The sequence below is a fragment of the Anopheles gambiae genome, chromosome 2 (assembly GCF_943734735.2).
Source record: "Anopheles gambiae chromosome 2, idAnoGambNW_F1_1, whole genome shotgun sequence".
Taxonomy (NCBI): domain Eukaryota; kingdom Metazoa; phylum Arthropoda; class Insecta; order Diptera; family Culicidae; genus Anopheles; species Anopheles gambiae.
In genome coordinates this window covers 64,643,618-64,659,781 of record NC_064601.1, presented here as the reverse complement: position 1 = coordinate 64,659,781, position 16,164 = coordinate 64,643,618, and the positions used below count along the sequence as shown (strand labels likewise).

Sequence of the window (16,164 nt, the reverse complement as noted above, 5' to 3'; positions counted from 1 at the left end):
GTCGCGAGACAGCGACCGCAACACGAGTCGCTTTCTCGGTCACCTTCCGAACGTGTGGCAGCCAGGAGAGGTGATCGTGCAGCATCACGCCGAGGTACTTAATGGAGCGCGACGATCGTACCTCTACATCTCCAATGCGGATGACCACTTGTCGCGGGCGCTTCACACTGGCAATAAGCACGGTTTCCGTTTTCGCCGGAGCAAGTTCCAGACAATGCTGCGCCATCCACTGCTGTACTTGTGCAACCGCCTCCTCCGCTGCTGCCTGCACCGCTTCCGTTGACGTACCCGGGACCAACAGCACCAAGTCATCGGCGTATCCGACGATTACTGTCCCGGACGGAAACTGCATGTCTAGTACCCCGTTATACATTATATTCCACAACGTGGGGCCCAATATGGACCCCTGTGGAACTCCGGCGGTGACGGGCCGTTCGACGGGGCCCTCGCTGGTTTCGAAAAGTAACTGGCAATCTTCGAAGTAACTCCTTATGATAGGAACTCCTTTGGTCCGCAATGCTTCGGCGATGGACTGCCAGCTGGCCGTATTAAAGGCATTGCGGACGTCCAGCGCGACCACTAATAGGAAGCGTTCATCCCTCCGATTCGTGCGGCGGAACGACATCGCTCTCTTTCCTGCGTCGACCACTTGTTGAATCGCGGTAATAGTTGAGCGCCCTTTCCTGAATCCGAACTGGCAGTCGGAAAGCTTCGGCTCAGCAGAATCTTCCAGGTGCTCGTTCAGCCGGTTTAAGATAAGGCGCTCGAGTACCTTCCCCAGTGCATCAAGCATGCACAGGGGGCGATACGAACCACTCTCTCCTGGAGGTTTCCCTGGCTTCGGAAGAAGTACCAAGCGCTGCCGCTTCCATTGCCCCGGAAAAACGGCGCGGTTGAGACAGTCCTGATACAATGCTCTGAAAACCTCCGGGAACTCCATGATGGCGGTCTTCACGGCGGCATTAGGTATACCGTCCAGCCCTGGAGCTTTGCGGTTACTCATTCGACTGGCTATGAGTTTTAGTTCGATCTCATTTACCGGAGTCACAGGACTGGTCGATGACGTTCTGTCTCTGCTGGATCAGTGGTCTCGGGCCACTCAAAGGATGGGCGTATCGGGAAAAGGTCGGACACGATAAGCTCCAGTCTATCTCGTTGCGTCTCTGGTGGCGTTCGATTGCCACGGAGGTGAGACATAACGACCTGAAAACCAGTGCCGAATTCGTTCTCCTCCGCAGTATTTATTAGCTCCTGGAACTGTGTTCTTTTGCTGACTCTAATTGCTCGGCTTAGCTCACTCCTAGCTGTCCTGTAGTCCGCCGATGCGAAGCTCCTTTCCTCCAGATCCATCGTTCTCTGCACGCGATCTCTCGCTGCTTCGCAGTCCTTGCGAAGTTGCGCCAACTCCGGTGTCCACCAATACATATCGGCATGCGGGTCTCGGTGGAGTTTAGATGCGCGCTGCATTGTTTGATCGCATGCTTTCAGCATGATTACGACCATGGTCTCATGCGTAACCGCACGCTGCTCGAATCGTAGTGAGCGAAGTGTCTCTATGAACGCTTCAGCGGAAAATTGTGTTGTTTTTCACCTCCTGCCGGCGTGCTGTAGGCGATTTCAAGATGGTGGAATATCATTGCTCTGTTGTGAAGGCTGATGGTTTGGTGGCAATCCTGTTTGCTGTGGCTATGTTCGCTGTCCGGATGATGCTGATGCTGTTAGCCTAACAGAATAGGACACATATCGGTGGTCTGATGCCGTATATAGAGGGCTCACTGACCATGTATCATCGTGGGTGATGAACGAGCTCGCGAAGGTGACGTCGATGACACTTGATCAGATCTCATCATAGGTCCGAAATGTAGGGGTAACACCGCGATTTAGCACTTGGAGACCCAACTCCTCTCTCATTGGATCTAGTGCTTCCCCACTCCTCGTCCCATGCGTTGAAATCACCGGCGATTATGACTTTTGCGTGGGAACAGGCTTCAAGCTCCACAGCTTCCAGGTAGCTCTCATACTCATTGACGTTGAGGCGAGGAGGAGCGTAGCAGCTGATGAAAGTAATGCCTCCAACCTCCGCTGCTACCAGGCCCGAAACATCACTAGTCCATACCCGTTGTATCGGATATTGGCCAGTGGCAACTATTGCTACGCTTTTCAACGGGTCAAAAGCCCACCTTCCGTTGTTCTCTGGGGGCCTGTATAGTTCAGAAAGCACGACGACCTCAATACGTTCTTCACCGGCGGTCTGGAGCACCAGATTTTGAGCATCACGACCGCCGCCTAGATTCGCCTGCAAAACTCGTATTACAGGGAACATCTCAATGCTGGACGGACGCATGAGCTGCGGCCGACGCGATGATCACCACCGCATACGGCACATTTAATATCGGCCTTGCAGGATTTAGCCTTATGGCCCTCGGTCCCGCATCTTATGCACGTGTTTTGTCGGTCGACTGTTGAACGGCAATCGCGAGAAATGTGTCCCAATTCAAGACACCGATAGCAGCGTAGCCGTTCTACGGGAGTGGGTGGTGCACGTTTGATGTTGCTGATGCACCCACCCAGCTTTACCTTTTTACCGTCGATGGTTATAATCTTTTTGGCCGGAAGGCGTACCCGTGCCCGTTGAGTTCCGTCCGAAAGCCGCCACATGTTGATAGTAACCACTCCAGCGTTACCCTCTAGCTCTTCGTCCAGTGCGGAAATCACTTCCGCTTCCTCTACAAGCGGGTCAATATGGCTTACGATGACCTCGCCCATCTCCGTTACCAAACGGGCCACTCCCAAAGAACCGATAATTTCTCGTACCTCGGCAAGCATCAATGCAGAATCCGCAGATTTGCTGATCTTTATTCTCAGCAGTTCAGCCCGAGTGCGGTTTCCAATACCGATGTGATCTTCTAGTGCCTTGTGCAACGGATCTTCGCGGATCACTCGGCTTACCGGTGCTCTGCCCGCGGTATTTACGACGAACAACCTCGGAGAAACTGCCCTGATCATCATCCTCGTCAGAGTCGATTAGTTGCATCACGTTGGAACTATGCGTTGAAGTGACGACGTGGAAAAACGGGGCTCCTGCTGCTGTCGTGTCCCTTGTTGCTGATCCCAATGCTGCTGCTTTTGTCCCTGCTCCTTGCCAATGGCTTGAGCCAAGAGCGCATTCAACGACTCGCACTCGCGTTGATGGTCAGCCCTAAGTTTCTCTTCCCGACGTTCGGCTTTTTGTTGCCACCTCGCGAGCAAGAGACGCGTCTCCGCCATCTCCTGATGTAGACGCGCGTTCTCCGCCTATGATACAGCAAGCATAGCCTTCATCTCTTTCACCGCTTCACGGAGTTCAAGCAAATCCGGGGAAGTAGCTGACTTCGTAGTGGCAGCCATGCTAGGACGCTGGGAAGACGACACGGTGTTGCTGGTTGTCTTTGCCATGGTTGCGGTACATGCACTGGTTTGGCGGCCGTCTGAAGAGAGGCCACTGGATCGAGTGCTTCTCCCAAAAGCAGCCATTTTGCCTTACCTGGTTTTCTTATGAACCGTAGAAATGTCTGCCTACCACCGGCGCCACTTGAGAGACCTTCATTTGACGGTCACCAACTCCAAGCGCTACCGATTTACACAGCTCCCCAACCGCCGATTCAAAAATTCCCCACACCTTCTGGATCCTCGATCTGATCGTATAAACCGAGTTGGATCTTTCAATCCCGCGGTTTTTTTTTATTTCCTCCCAGTTGTGTGCCGTGTGTGTATGTGTGAATGTTATTGAATTTGCGCAATAATATTCACCAATTTGTATTGAGCTATTGCATTGCTCTCACATAAACTTCACCTTTTTCTAATTCAGAATACCATTAACTATCGACTTTGACAATTCAAACGCAAAACTGGGTCGATATTCGCAACTTTTCATCCACTACAGTACGGAGTCAAGCAAATACACACCGGCCGCACCTCTGACACCCAACCTCTCTGAGGCTATGTTGTAGTGGTGGGAGCTCGGAATCGGACCTACCCGATTCCGATTCCGTCTTCGGAATCAATCCCGGAGCCGATTCCGATGATGGAATCGATTCCGATTCCGGAGCCGATTCCGGAGTCGATTCCGGAGCCGATTCCGGAGCCGATTCCGGAGCCGATTCCGGAGCCGATTCCGGAGCCGATTCCGGAGCCGATTCCGGAGCCGATTCCGGAGTTGGCTCCGGAGCCGATTCCGGAGCCGATTCCGGAGTTGGCTCCGGAGCCGATTCCGATGTTGACTCCGGAGCAAAATCAGTCCGGGAATCTCCATGAGAATGGATCTTTTACTAGTAAATTTGGATTTTTGCGGTTAGCAATACGTAGTATGATTGGACCCAAACGCCTTTTTTATGGCGATGCCGAAACTGACTCCGTTTGGTAGCCAATTCTAATTTATGAGCCATTTCCGATTCGAGAGCCGACTTCGATTCCGGAGCCGATTCCAGAGTCGATTCCGGAACCGATTCCGATTCCGGAGCCGATTCCGGAGCCGATTCCGGAGCCGATTCCGGAGTCGATTCCGGAACCGATTCCGGAATCGATTCCGGAAACTGATTCCGGACCTACTATCCGGAATCGATTCCAGAAAACTGCGGAGCTAGTCGGAATCGATTCCGACAAAAACTTCATTTTTCCCATCACTACTATGTTGGCTATGGTGTTGTATTTGTCGCCTCAATAATGATAACAAGCACAACTTCAAAAGATTTGATTTTGTAGATTTAAACATGTAAAAACTGTTTTTATTTTGATAACATATTTTGGAAGAAATTTAAGGGTTTTCCTGAACAGCAAAACAAAAGATGGAACTTATTTACATTTCACGAAACGTGAGCTAAAACATAGACCATTCCCTAAGCGCAGGTGTTGTGGTCCATATTGCTCCAGTGTTTTAACGTTTCACAGTTTGTGTACATATGCTCATTTTGTCCCAGGGCTATGTTCATTTTACTCCGCATATCAAAATAGCTTCTCGTAAAACATCAACTTTTATTTTACACTGTTTTCATGATTTTAAGTTGTTTTCATTCTATTTATTTATTTATTTATTTATTTATTTATTTTTATTTTATTAATTGCTCGGCCACGTTGGGTTACAGCAAAAGTGCTTACTGACTATAGTATACAATTATTCACGAAGGAGTTGGAAGGAGTTTATGGTACGGAAAAGGAGCGAAGACGGGATCGGTAGACAGGATAGGATATGTTGAAATCGAACAGATCAGAAGTACTATTAAAAGACGACATAGCTCTTACAAAAGGCTCATTGCGAGCAAAACGTGTACGACATATAGGTAACTGGAGACGAAAACGATAACGTAAGGTGCGACAAGGTGCATACAAATGTAAGCGCGACAGAAGTGAAGGGGTATCAATCGTATTGAGCAATATGCCAGCGACGAAAGAAGCCTGAGCGACCGAGAAGCGGTGCTCCAACTTGGCAAGGCCTAATAGAGTGCATCTATCGTCATACGAAGGAAGCGGAATAGAGTGATGACCCAGCGACCTACGAAATACGATCCTTGTAAAACGTCTCTGGATCCTCTCAATCCTTTGGAGCAGAGATAGTTGGACAGGAGACCAGATGACACAGGCATATTCCAGTACGGAACGGACCCAACAACAATAAAGGGACTTAAGACAAAAGGGATCACGAATTTCAGTGGACATGCGACAAATATAACCAAGACTTTTGTTGGCCTTGTTGATGACATAGTCCGTGTGCTCCTTGAAAGAAAGACTCGGGTCAAAGAAGACGCCAAGATCCTTAGACAAGGACGCACGGGGAATAGGGGCATCACAGACACTATAAGCATGAGTTATACTTGTAGAAGATCGGAAGAAAGACAATTTTAATACAAAGATAAAGGGTGGAGGCATACAATAATGAAATAAAATTATGTTTTGTGGTATTTTCCCATTTTGCCCCTCTTTCCCCTGCATTGCACACGTTCACTGAAAAATTGCCCATGCCTAGTGTGTACAGTTTGTTCCCGAGTTACGCGGTTTCTGCGTTCCCGTCGAATCCGCGTAGCTCGAATATTCGCGTAAATCGAATTTCACATTTTTTGAATGAAATACTGTTGATTACTCGGAGTTTGTGATTTAATTTAGTACTTTTATACACTTTATCATTTATTTGATATTTTTCGAGCAGACAATTCTAATATTAGGGTCCTTTCCGTTTCAAGTTGATAGGCTGAAATTTCAGCCCGTCAGCTGTTTGCATTTTATAGCAGTTTTCGAGCAGCTATCTAAGTCGGTATAATATACAGGTGGGCTTATCCCAAGGTGTACGAATTCAGAAGGCAAATTTTTATCGCTTCTGTTTCTGAACGAAGATTTTAAGAGTGTTATGAGTATTTGTCAAGCCTCCAGAAAGCATGTTTGTACAAAAGTTGTTACCCATCCTGTCAATAAGTGATGTTCAAATTTGGTTTAAAAAAAAACATACTATGAGACCACCTGGACTACATACACTTTGATTCTAGATTCCACCACGTGATCTGTTTAATTTAAAGTGTACTCGAATCTAATTCTAGCTTTGAGGCTAGAATAATCTAGACTGAAAATTGCAGACTAGTTTTTTGTGTGGTTTTGTATGGAGTGTTTACATGATTTCAGCCTCCAACTGTCAAACTCCATACAAAAAACTAACTAGAATCGTGAAAGGCCCCATTTCTGGCTTTCCAGCGGTTTCAATTAGTTATCAACGCGAGGCCTCATGAGATGAAATATACAGCGAAATGAACTATTTGACAGGCGAAATATCTGACGGATAAAGCATCACAGTAACCAGCTGATGTGCAATGTAAACAAATAACGTGCACAAAATTGTAACTCGACCCATTGAATGACTTCAATATGGAGTATTTCGTCCATTTTGAGTCAACAGTTCATTATTTATTCCAATTAGGGAATGTTCTGCTTAAGAAGATATTATTTTTAAGTGAGATTCGAAAGCGGATGTTGTGTCTCCCCCAACCCTTTACCTTTACCTGTCAGATATTTCACCTGTCAAATAGTTCATTTCGCTGTATATTTCACCTCATGTAGCCGCGCGGTCACAAATGCATTTTTTACCGAACTTGAAGCAAATTGTACTGATTTGACATGTGGTCTGTCAAATTTAGAAAACCGCGTATCTCCGAAACCGCATAAGGCCTGGGTCTATGAACTTGTTGTGGCAACATTTGTTCGATGGTAACATTTTTAGATATTCCTGTTTATTTAAAACACTATGCACATATTCACTCACCAAAACATTTTAAAATTAAGCTGCAATTATTTTTTATCCGTTTTGGTTTGCAAACAAGTCCAAAAATGTTCATGCAACAGATAAACATGAAACTAATCGATTTGTTTCTCTTGCAACAAAAATGTTCCCGCAACATGAGTTTTACAGTTCGTCCATACGATTTGGCAACAAATGTTCCGGCAACATTTTCATAGACCCGGGCCTAAGTCGAGAACCGCGTAACTCGGGAACAGACTGTATGCGAGCATCCACATGACGCTCACGGGCCTGCCCACGTCCGAATGCAGAGCCGATTGCATAAGATTCTATCTTTACCATTAACATGAGAGGGACAGGGCTTATACCCCGAACGTACCCGAATGGTATGCGTTAGTGATGTGCTGTATGTAGCGCACCCACGACTCCGATCCGACTCCGACTATTGTTAGTTCGATTCCGATTCCGCCAAAATGGAACCACTAGATCCGCCCGGAGTCAGAGTCGTCCGGTGTCGTCCGGAGTCGTCCGGAGTCGTTCGGAGTCGTCTGCAGTCGAACGACTCCGACGACTCCGAACGACTCCGAACGACTCCGGACTACTCCGACTCCGGGCGACTCCGGACGACTCCGAACGACTGCACACGACTCCGAACGACTCCGAACGACTCTGGACGACTCCGAACGACTCCGAACGACTCCGACGACTCCGAACGACTCCGAACGACTCCGACTCTGGGCGACTCCGGACGACTCCGAACGACTCCGAACGACTTCGAACGACTCCGGACGACTCCGACTCCGAACGACTCTGAACGACTCCGACTCCGGGCGACTCCGGACGACTCCGAACGACTCCGAACGACTCCGAACGACTCCGAACGACTCCGGATATTGTAGCGCGGACCTACCTTCCGGAGTCGATTCCGAATTTATCGGAGTCGGATCGGAGTCGACTCCGGATTTTTTCCAACTTTACCCATCACTAGTATGCGTGCTTCACTCATCAGGATCTAAAGGCAAGGACAAAGCAAATGAGACATAGAAAAGTTAAACGGCTACACATGTCCTGACGCGTTGTCTATGCGTCTCGCTCGGTATCACAGCGTCAAACGGCAGGTAAGCAGTACAAATGCTGCTACCTGATACGCACACATGTTTATCGAACACAACTATTCAGTTCGGCTCTGTAAACTTCACGAGGACGCCGGAACAAAAGGGCGCAGACTTTTTCATGATTTTGTATGACTTTGGCTGTTTTGGACCGTGCGTGTAGGCGCTGACTATGCGCTTCTGCCAAGCCAACCACGCCGTACTCCGTGTGTGTATATTTGCACCACTGGACACAGAGCACAAATCTCACTGCACAGCAGAGCGTGTGTTGCCAAATATATGCATTCTTCTTCTTCTTTGACACAACAACCGTTGTCGGTCAAGGCCTGCCTGTACCCACTAGTGAAAGTGAGCTTGGCTTTCAGTGACTTATTGTTACCATAGCAAAATAGTCAAGTTCTACGTATGGGGACACGGTCTATTAGAGGCTTGAATCCATGACGGGCATGTTGTTAAGTATGCATTAGACATGGTCAAAATGACTCTTTGCGATGATTCGAGCGAGCTGGCTATTTTGCTTACTGTGAATCACGAGCGAGCGGTGATTCGTCCGCTCGCGCTAGTCCTACCTTTAATTCGACAGGATATATTGGTGATATCTTTCCTGAGGTATTGTTTAATTCTTAATCTTAATCTCGAATTAAATCTTAAGCTGTGCAATGGGATGAGATCCGAAGCTCTCCGAGGGATAACATAGGCTCTCCCATCCAACTCCTATTCCAACACATCCTCGTCGTGCAGAGTGGTAACATGTGCCTCCATATATCCTAGCTTGGGTACACGGGCTAGATCCAACCCCTTGGGCGGATGATGGCATATGGCGAACCAGGAGGGGGGTGGGTATTCCGAGAAACTGGATGCCTAAACGTCGGGGGGGGGGGGGGAGGGGGCAACCCAAAGTTAATTAAAACGGCCACGTGAGTGCAGGGTCAGTCTCCCAGTCTCATAGAACAATCGACTACGGAAAGCAACAGGAAGTTACAAAACGGAACTAACGATACCGACCATACGCAATGCCCCCGGACAACGATCAAAATGGGCTCATGGAACGTACGCACTCTTAGCAAATCCGGAGCCTTGAAACAACTTGATGACGCCCTAGCGACACTGAGCATGAAACCCCCGGTTGTAACCCGTAATCATGGATTTGAAGGCTATAAACGATAGGCTATGCACTCTGCGCATGCGAGGCAAATTCTTTAATATAAGCCTCATAAACGTTCACGCCCCTACCGAAGAGAAAGAGGAAGAGGAGAAGGACCTGTTTTACGGCCGCCTCGCTAGAACCATAGATACGTGCCCCAGGCATGATCTCATAATCATCCTGGGGGACTTCAACGCAAAAGTCGGTAGAGAGCCAAAGTACCGCCAATACACTGGCTGTCACAGTCTGCATGAGCACAGTAACGATAATGGTAGTAGATTGGTCCAATTCGCCGCAGCGAGCAATCTGGTTGTTGGAAGTAACAAATTTGCGCGTAAGAAAATCCACAAGGATACATGGGCGCACCCTGATGGAGAATCCTTCTCCAGGTCCAAGATCGACCACGTGTCAAGACCGCCGACGACAGTCGAGTCTGTTAAATGTCAGAACATATCGAGGAGCCAATATCGATTCCGATCACTACTTGGTTGGCTTAGTGATACGTTGTAGAATCGCCCGCCCCCGCGACAATAGGGGCCGAGAAAACACTCAGCCTCGGCTCAACACGGACTCTATAAGGGACATTACTGTCCAACAGGAATTCAAAGCCGCTTGAGAAGAGTCTCTACTACCGGAAAACAATTATGAAACTACGAGCGAGAGGTGGAACGCTCTATAAACAAAAATAATAAACTGTGCAAGAAATATACTCCCACCACGTCGTGGCAACACCAAATCTGGCTGGTTCGACGATGAATGCAGACAAGTGACCGAACGTAAGAATACTGCATCTCCTATGTAGCAGAAGCTTACCAAGGGATCGAGCAGGCGGCAGAGAACCTCGGATTGCAGATAAACGAGGCAAAGACCAAACTGATGGTGGCAACATCAGCGGGCCTACCAATAAATAATCAGAATCTACGTAGGCGTGTTGTATAGATAGGTGAACGCACGTTTGAAGTCGTCCCACAATTCACCTATCTGGGGTCAAAGCTCAGCAACGACAATATCATGGAAACTGAGTTGCGCGCAAGGATGCTGGCTGCCAACCGGTCATTCTACAGCCTGAAAAATCAGTTCACCTCAAAGAACCTGTCGCGACGGACGAAGCTGGGACTATATAGTACCTATATAGTACCAGTACTCACATAAGCCTCTGAGACATGGACACTGTCCAAATCTGAAGAAGCTCTCTTAGCCGCGTTCGAGAAGAAGATGCTCAGAAGGATACTTGGCCCGTATGTGTGGAAGGACAATGGAGGAGCCGCTGTAATGACGAGCAATACGAGATGTACGGCGACCTCACTGTCGTGCAGTGTATCATTATGGATGAAAAATTATAGATGAAATACGGGGGAAGCGGGGTTTAAAGTCTTTCGTTCGTCACACACACATGCATTTACCAGCGGATAACGCTGACCCAAGTCTACCCATCTCTCTCGATCCACCATGATTTTTCTGCTATCGCGCTCATCCGGGTGTTAGGTATCCTCAGTCTGTCCAGAACTGTCCCTATGGAAGGATGTACTGAAGTAAGGTGTGGTTTCTTGTGCGACGTTCTTTGCTCATTTACGTTTTGTGCCGCGTTCCTTCTTCCTCAGTTATAGAATGATTTATCCTAGCAAATTGTTGAGGTAAGTTTCTTGCTGTATGCTTGTGCAGGTACATTCAACTAACCTTTGGCGTCTAAAAAGTAACAGGTGTGTGCGCTATTTATCAACGACTGCATGCTGGCCTCGTCAACAATCTTCGAAGTGAGCGACGGAAAGAAAACGTTTTCCAGTTTTAAATATTAAGGTAAGTTTTGATCTAATCCTATGCGCTAAACTCTCCATAGTAATACATACTACTTACATTCGTTATTGCTTCATTCAGCCCCCGGTGAGGACGTCATTACTTGACAGAAGCCGGTTCAACACGCACAGCTCCTGTTCATGACGTCATCACTAAACTGAAGCCAGCTGAACACGCGCAGCACGGATGGTACCCCGAACGCAGTAGGAGGAAGGAAGAACGAGAGGAGGAAGAACGGTAAATTTGGAAGGGGGAAAGCGTTCTGCCGTCTACACAGCGGGAGTATGCTAAAACACATGTGGGAAGGGAGAGGGATATTATTCAATAAACAGCATGCGAATGTGTGCATAAAGCAAATGTGAACAGCCTCATCATTTCTATAAGTAATCCGAAAAAGGGGGTGGAGCAAACACATTGGTATGCGTGAGTGGCTGAAGAAACCAGAACGTTTAGATGTGTGCGTGACGGATGGTTTGGGCGCCTGTGGCGAAGCTCTCGACAAGCCTGCAAACGAGAGCTTTGTGGAGAGCTTTGTAGGGAGCTCAGATTACACAGGCCGCCGTCGGTTTTTGCGTCCTAGGGCACTTACGTACCCACTTGCAGAAGAAGTGGAAATGTGGTTTCACGCACACATAGACACCTTCCACCCGAACGATCGCGATCACACATACTATCACGCTCTGATTTCTTCTGCACCTCACGCATACAAATGTGTTTGCTCCACCCCCCTTTCGGATTGCTTATAGAAATGATGAGGCACACATGTTTACATTTGCTGTATGCACACATTCACATGCGGTTTATTCCAACTTTTTCTCTCTCTTTCAACACGTGCTTTGGCATACTCACACTGTGTGGACGGCAGAACGGTCTCCCCTTTCCAAATTTACCGTTCTTCCTCCTCTCGATCTTTTTTCTTCTTTTTTTTTCTTTTTTCTTACCGCGTCCGGGGTACACTGGTGGACATAAAAATAGGAAAAAAATTTTGGATGTGGAATAAAGGATGTGCAAGTTCTACCGTGGCCTGCGTTGAGTCCTGACCTCAACCCGATTGAAAATCTGTGGTCAACTCGCAAGCATCAGCTAAAGAACCAGCCTGCACGTTCAGCCGATGATCTATGGACACGCTGCAAGGTTATGTGGAAACGCATACCCAGAAGCGAATGCCGTAAGCTCATCGGCGATATGGCCAAACGCTGTCAGGAAGTGATAGCGATTAACGGTCACCACATTGACCGTTAGAATGTGTTTTCGCTCTGTGGAACACCGCAACACCTCCTCCCAACAACCACTTAAACAGTCCTTTTCAGGGATACCAAATATTTCTGACAAGAACTATGTCTTTCGGTCACAGAAAAAAGTTCCTATTTTTATGTCCACCAGTGTACCATCAGAGCTGCGCGCTGGCTTTAGTTTTTCCTCCTCTCGTTCTTCCTTTCTCCTACCGCTCTCGGGGGCTGCGCGCGTTTCGACAGGTTCTTAGCGTAATCCAGTGCGTTGTTTTGTGGCTGAGTTGTGCTGAACGCTGTCAATAAAAATGAACCAGTAATTAATGTATGTAGTACGTATTACTTTGGATAGTTTTGCGTAGATCATGAGAGCAACACTTACCTTAATATTTTACACCTGTAAAACGTTTTCTTTCTGTCACCCACTTTGAAGATTGTTGATGATGCCAACAGGTAGGCGTTGATGAATGGCGCATGCATCTGTAACTTTGAAGACGATAAGCATTAGTTGAATTAGTACATTGAAGCACATATGAGGTCAAGAAACTTACCTCAACAAGTTAGCTTGGATAAATCATTCCACAATGGAAGAAGAAGCAACACTGCGCAAAACGTAAACAAGGAAAGTAGGGGACACAAGAAATCGCACATCACTCCCGCACATCCTTCCACAACGAAAGTTCTGGACAGACTGAGGATGCCTAACTCCCGGGTGAGTGCGATAGCAGAAAAAATCATGGTGGATCGAGAAAGATGGGTAGACACGGTGAAGCGCAATCCGCTGGTAGATGCATGTGTGTGTGACCAACGAAAGACTTCAGACCCCGCTCCTCGCGTTTTTCATCCATCGTTTTTCGTCACACGCACACACCTCTACACGCGTGGCGGTTTGCTGTCCAAAATCTAGAGAGAGAAGACAGGGCATCTCGCTTTGGCACACAGAAAAATCTCTGAAAAACTTCGGCTCTGCTACTTGGGTTGTTTGCGTGGTTTGCTTCGAAAGAGCTCAGCTTGTTGGCTGTCTTGTCATCCATTATACATTTTCCAGATTCGAGTTGGGATTTTACGGGTCCAAAACCTAGTGTTACCAAATTGAAAAGAGTTTACGGATTCGAATTGTATGTACGATGTTGACAATCGTTTATCGTGTTCGAAAAATAGTGATACGTTGTTGAGCTGGCTTGAGAAACCCTGTATGTACTATTTGTCCTCGGGAAAGATATACTATCACCCTAAAATTGTATGGGCTTCCGGGGTTATAAATAGGATCGAACTTTCAATAAACATTCATTCGGATTTTGCAACTCTAAGAAACTTCGCCTTTTTTAATTTTGCATATTCGGATCACGAAAGAAATCTCTCTTCCCTCTTCACGCCCTTCTGCGGTATATGCTCCTCAAATTACTTGAGAGGGCAATTAGCGGGAAGGTAGATTATTGGTGTCGAACGGTTGAGAAGATCGCTGTTACCCAAGCGGGTTCGACTTATAAGGCTGCATCCTTCGCGTGGCCCACAGATCCATTCACTGTCGTAACATTGATTGATATTATAAAAAAGTAGCATTTTGCTGTTCTTATAACACGACTTAAATATATTCTATATTCTTTTTCCGAAACCAATGCAGATCCAACCAATGCCATAGCGACAATGGAATTCGACGAGATAGATTTTCTTAACAACGACGCAACTGAAGTTCACCCCAAACAATTAGGTGACGCGATTCTACTCTCAAACTCCACGGCTTCAACTTGTATGACAACCACCATGCATGCGATAGGACAGCATTCAAATTCATCTAAAATTAATAATCAACATCACTACACGCTTACTCTTCTCGAAAAAACGCGCGATCTTAAAAATTGGTTACGTCAAGCAAAAACTGAACATGACTTGTTAAAGAAACAATCTTTTACGTTTTCTGAAACAAACACTCAAGTTTAAGTCTGGAACAAAGCACCAAACGAAGAAAAATAGCTGAATAATGTCAAAGATTATTTTCAAACCATACTTATATTACATGAAACATGCGGTTGTATTCTTGCAAAAAGTTGTTTAATAAACTAAACTAGGGTAAATGTACCAGTATTGAGCAGGTTAGTGCAGCAGTTTCACTAAAACTGTTGGTACACTTACATTTTTTATTATTTTTTATGAAAGTGACATTATTTTGAGCGATAAACTATCGTATTATGTTGTGCTATTTCTTAATTGACGATTTGAATGTATTTTTTAGAGATATTCGTGAAAATGCACATAGTGTTTTTGATCCTTTTTTCGGCAGTTTGGTCCTATTTTCGGCAGGCTGTGCTCCTATTTTCTGCAACGCGGATACAGGTCAGAAAATGTTTTAATCAATGCCAATAGGTAGACAGAAATTTTTAAATCAGTTTTACACTCTACTTTTCTAAGTGTGTTGAAAATTACTTAAACTATTAATTTTATGTTGTCCATGTTGGGCATCTTGCTGACAATTTTTACAGTCATTTTGATTTGAGTTACAAACAAAGTAGGCACTGGAGAAATGAGACTGCCTGACGGCTATAGAGTACGGCTAAGACTGGCTCACAAACTATTATTTTTCTCTCAAGTTATTGGATTATTTATAGTGAAATTGTAATATTTGATACAAGAAATGTGGTTTTATGTGTTGACATACGCAGTGTAGTGTTTCATCAAGATTCAAATGAATATTCAGCAAAATCAAACGTGTGTTATTGTTCCAAGTTTCTGCAGGAGCCCACAGCATTGATCTGTCAAAAATCAACATTTATCGTGTACCTATTTTCGGCAGCATTTAAAGTGAATAACTATTTGTTTTTCGTGATTTTAAAATTCCTAGCGGGCTAGAATAAATTCTTTCTTAAAACCATAGAATCTTTCATAAAAACCACACTTTCATTGTTTTAGTGCTCTGGTTCTCTTTATAATGAAACCTGCCGAACTATTGGTTGACAGCAAATCTACCGAAAAACTGTGAACTCTGCACATTTTGTTTGATATTTTGAAATGTGTAAATAATGTGATACTTCGTATATGAATAACAAATGACTATATCTATATTTAAAAAATATATATGGATACTATTTTCAATGTGTTTTTGCGTAATTACACGTTTTTAGTTATCCTGCCGAAAACAGGTACACTGCCGAATACTGGTACAGTCACTTTATTTTCCAAATCTCTCGCTTCAGTAAATTGTCAAGTGTTTTCAATTTTTTTTATCCAATACATACTGTTACAAGACTTTTGTTTTATATTCAAAGAGCTTAGAATCAATTATTGTAATATAACTAAAACCGTCTAGGCTGAATCGACCAGAATACAGACATGTTAAGCAATATTTGTAAAGCATAGAAAACGATAAGAAAAATATGCTTTTTTTACAATTCCTGGCTAGATTTGTTTATCATATTAAACTTGTTCAACATATTCTTTAAAAAAATCAAAACATTTTAGCTAATAAAACTTGTTCAATAATCTTCATAGCTGCTCGAGGTAGAAAATACAAGAAACCTTAAAATAATCATTACCAAAGCTGGTTTTCGCCATTTACAACAATAATGTAGTCGCTGACCGTAAGCATGCAAATAAATTTAATAAATAAAGTTACTAAAACAAATACATTGATCT

General features: G+C 45.4%; 1 protein-coding gene and 1 long non-coding RNA gene across 6 annotated transcripts in view; one reads left to right on the top strand and one right to left on the bottom strand.

Annotated features, from left to right (window-relative positions):
* Nucleotides 1-16,153, top strand: part of LOC133392218 (uncharacterized protein MAL13P1.304) — a 63,645-nt gene extending 47,492 nt beyond the window's left edge. For 3 of the 5 annotated variants that reach the window (XM_061651765.1, XM_061651766.1, XM_061651764.1), the window contains one exon: nt 14,159-16,153. In XM_061651765.1, coding sequence (XP_061507749.1) covers nt 14,159-14,475 — 317 coding nt within the window. In that variant the 3' untranslated portion in view covers nt 14,476-16,153. The remainder of the gene's footprint in view (nt 1-14,158) is intronic. The other 2 variants (XM_061651768.1, XM_061651767.1) reach the window with 1 other exon arrangement.
* LOC133392228 (uncharacterized) lies at nt 12,743-13,321 on the bottom strand. Its single transcript, XR_009765551.1, has 3 exons — nt 13,086-13,321; nt 12,917-13,020; nt 12,743-12,830 (listed from the first exon to the last, which is right to left on the bottom strand). It is a non-coding gene; the product is annotated as an uncharacterized LOC133392228 (long non-coding RNA).
* Nucleotides 16,154-16,164: the final 11 nt, after the last annotated feature.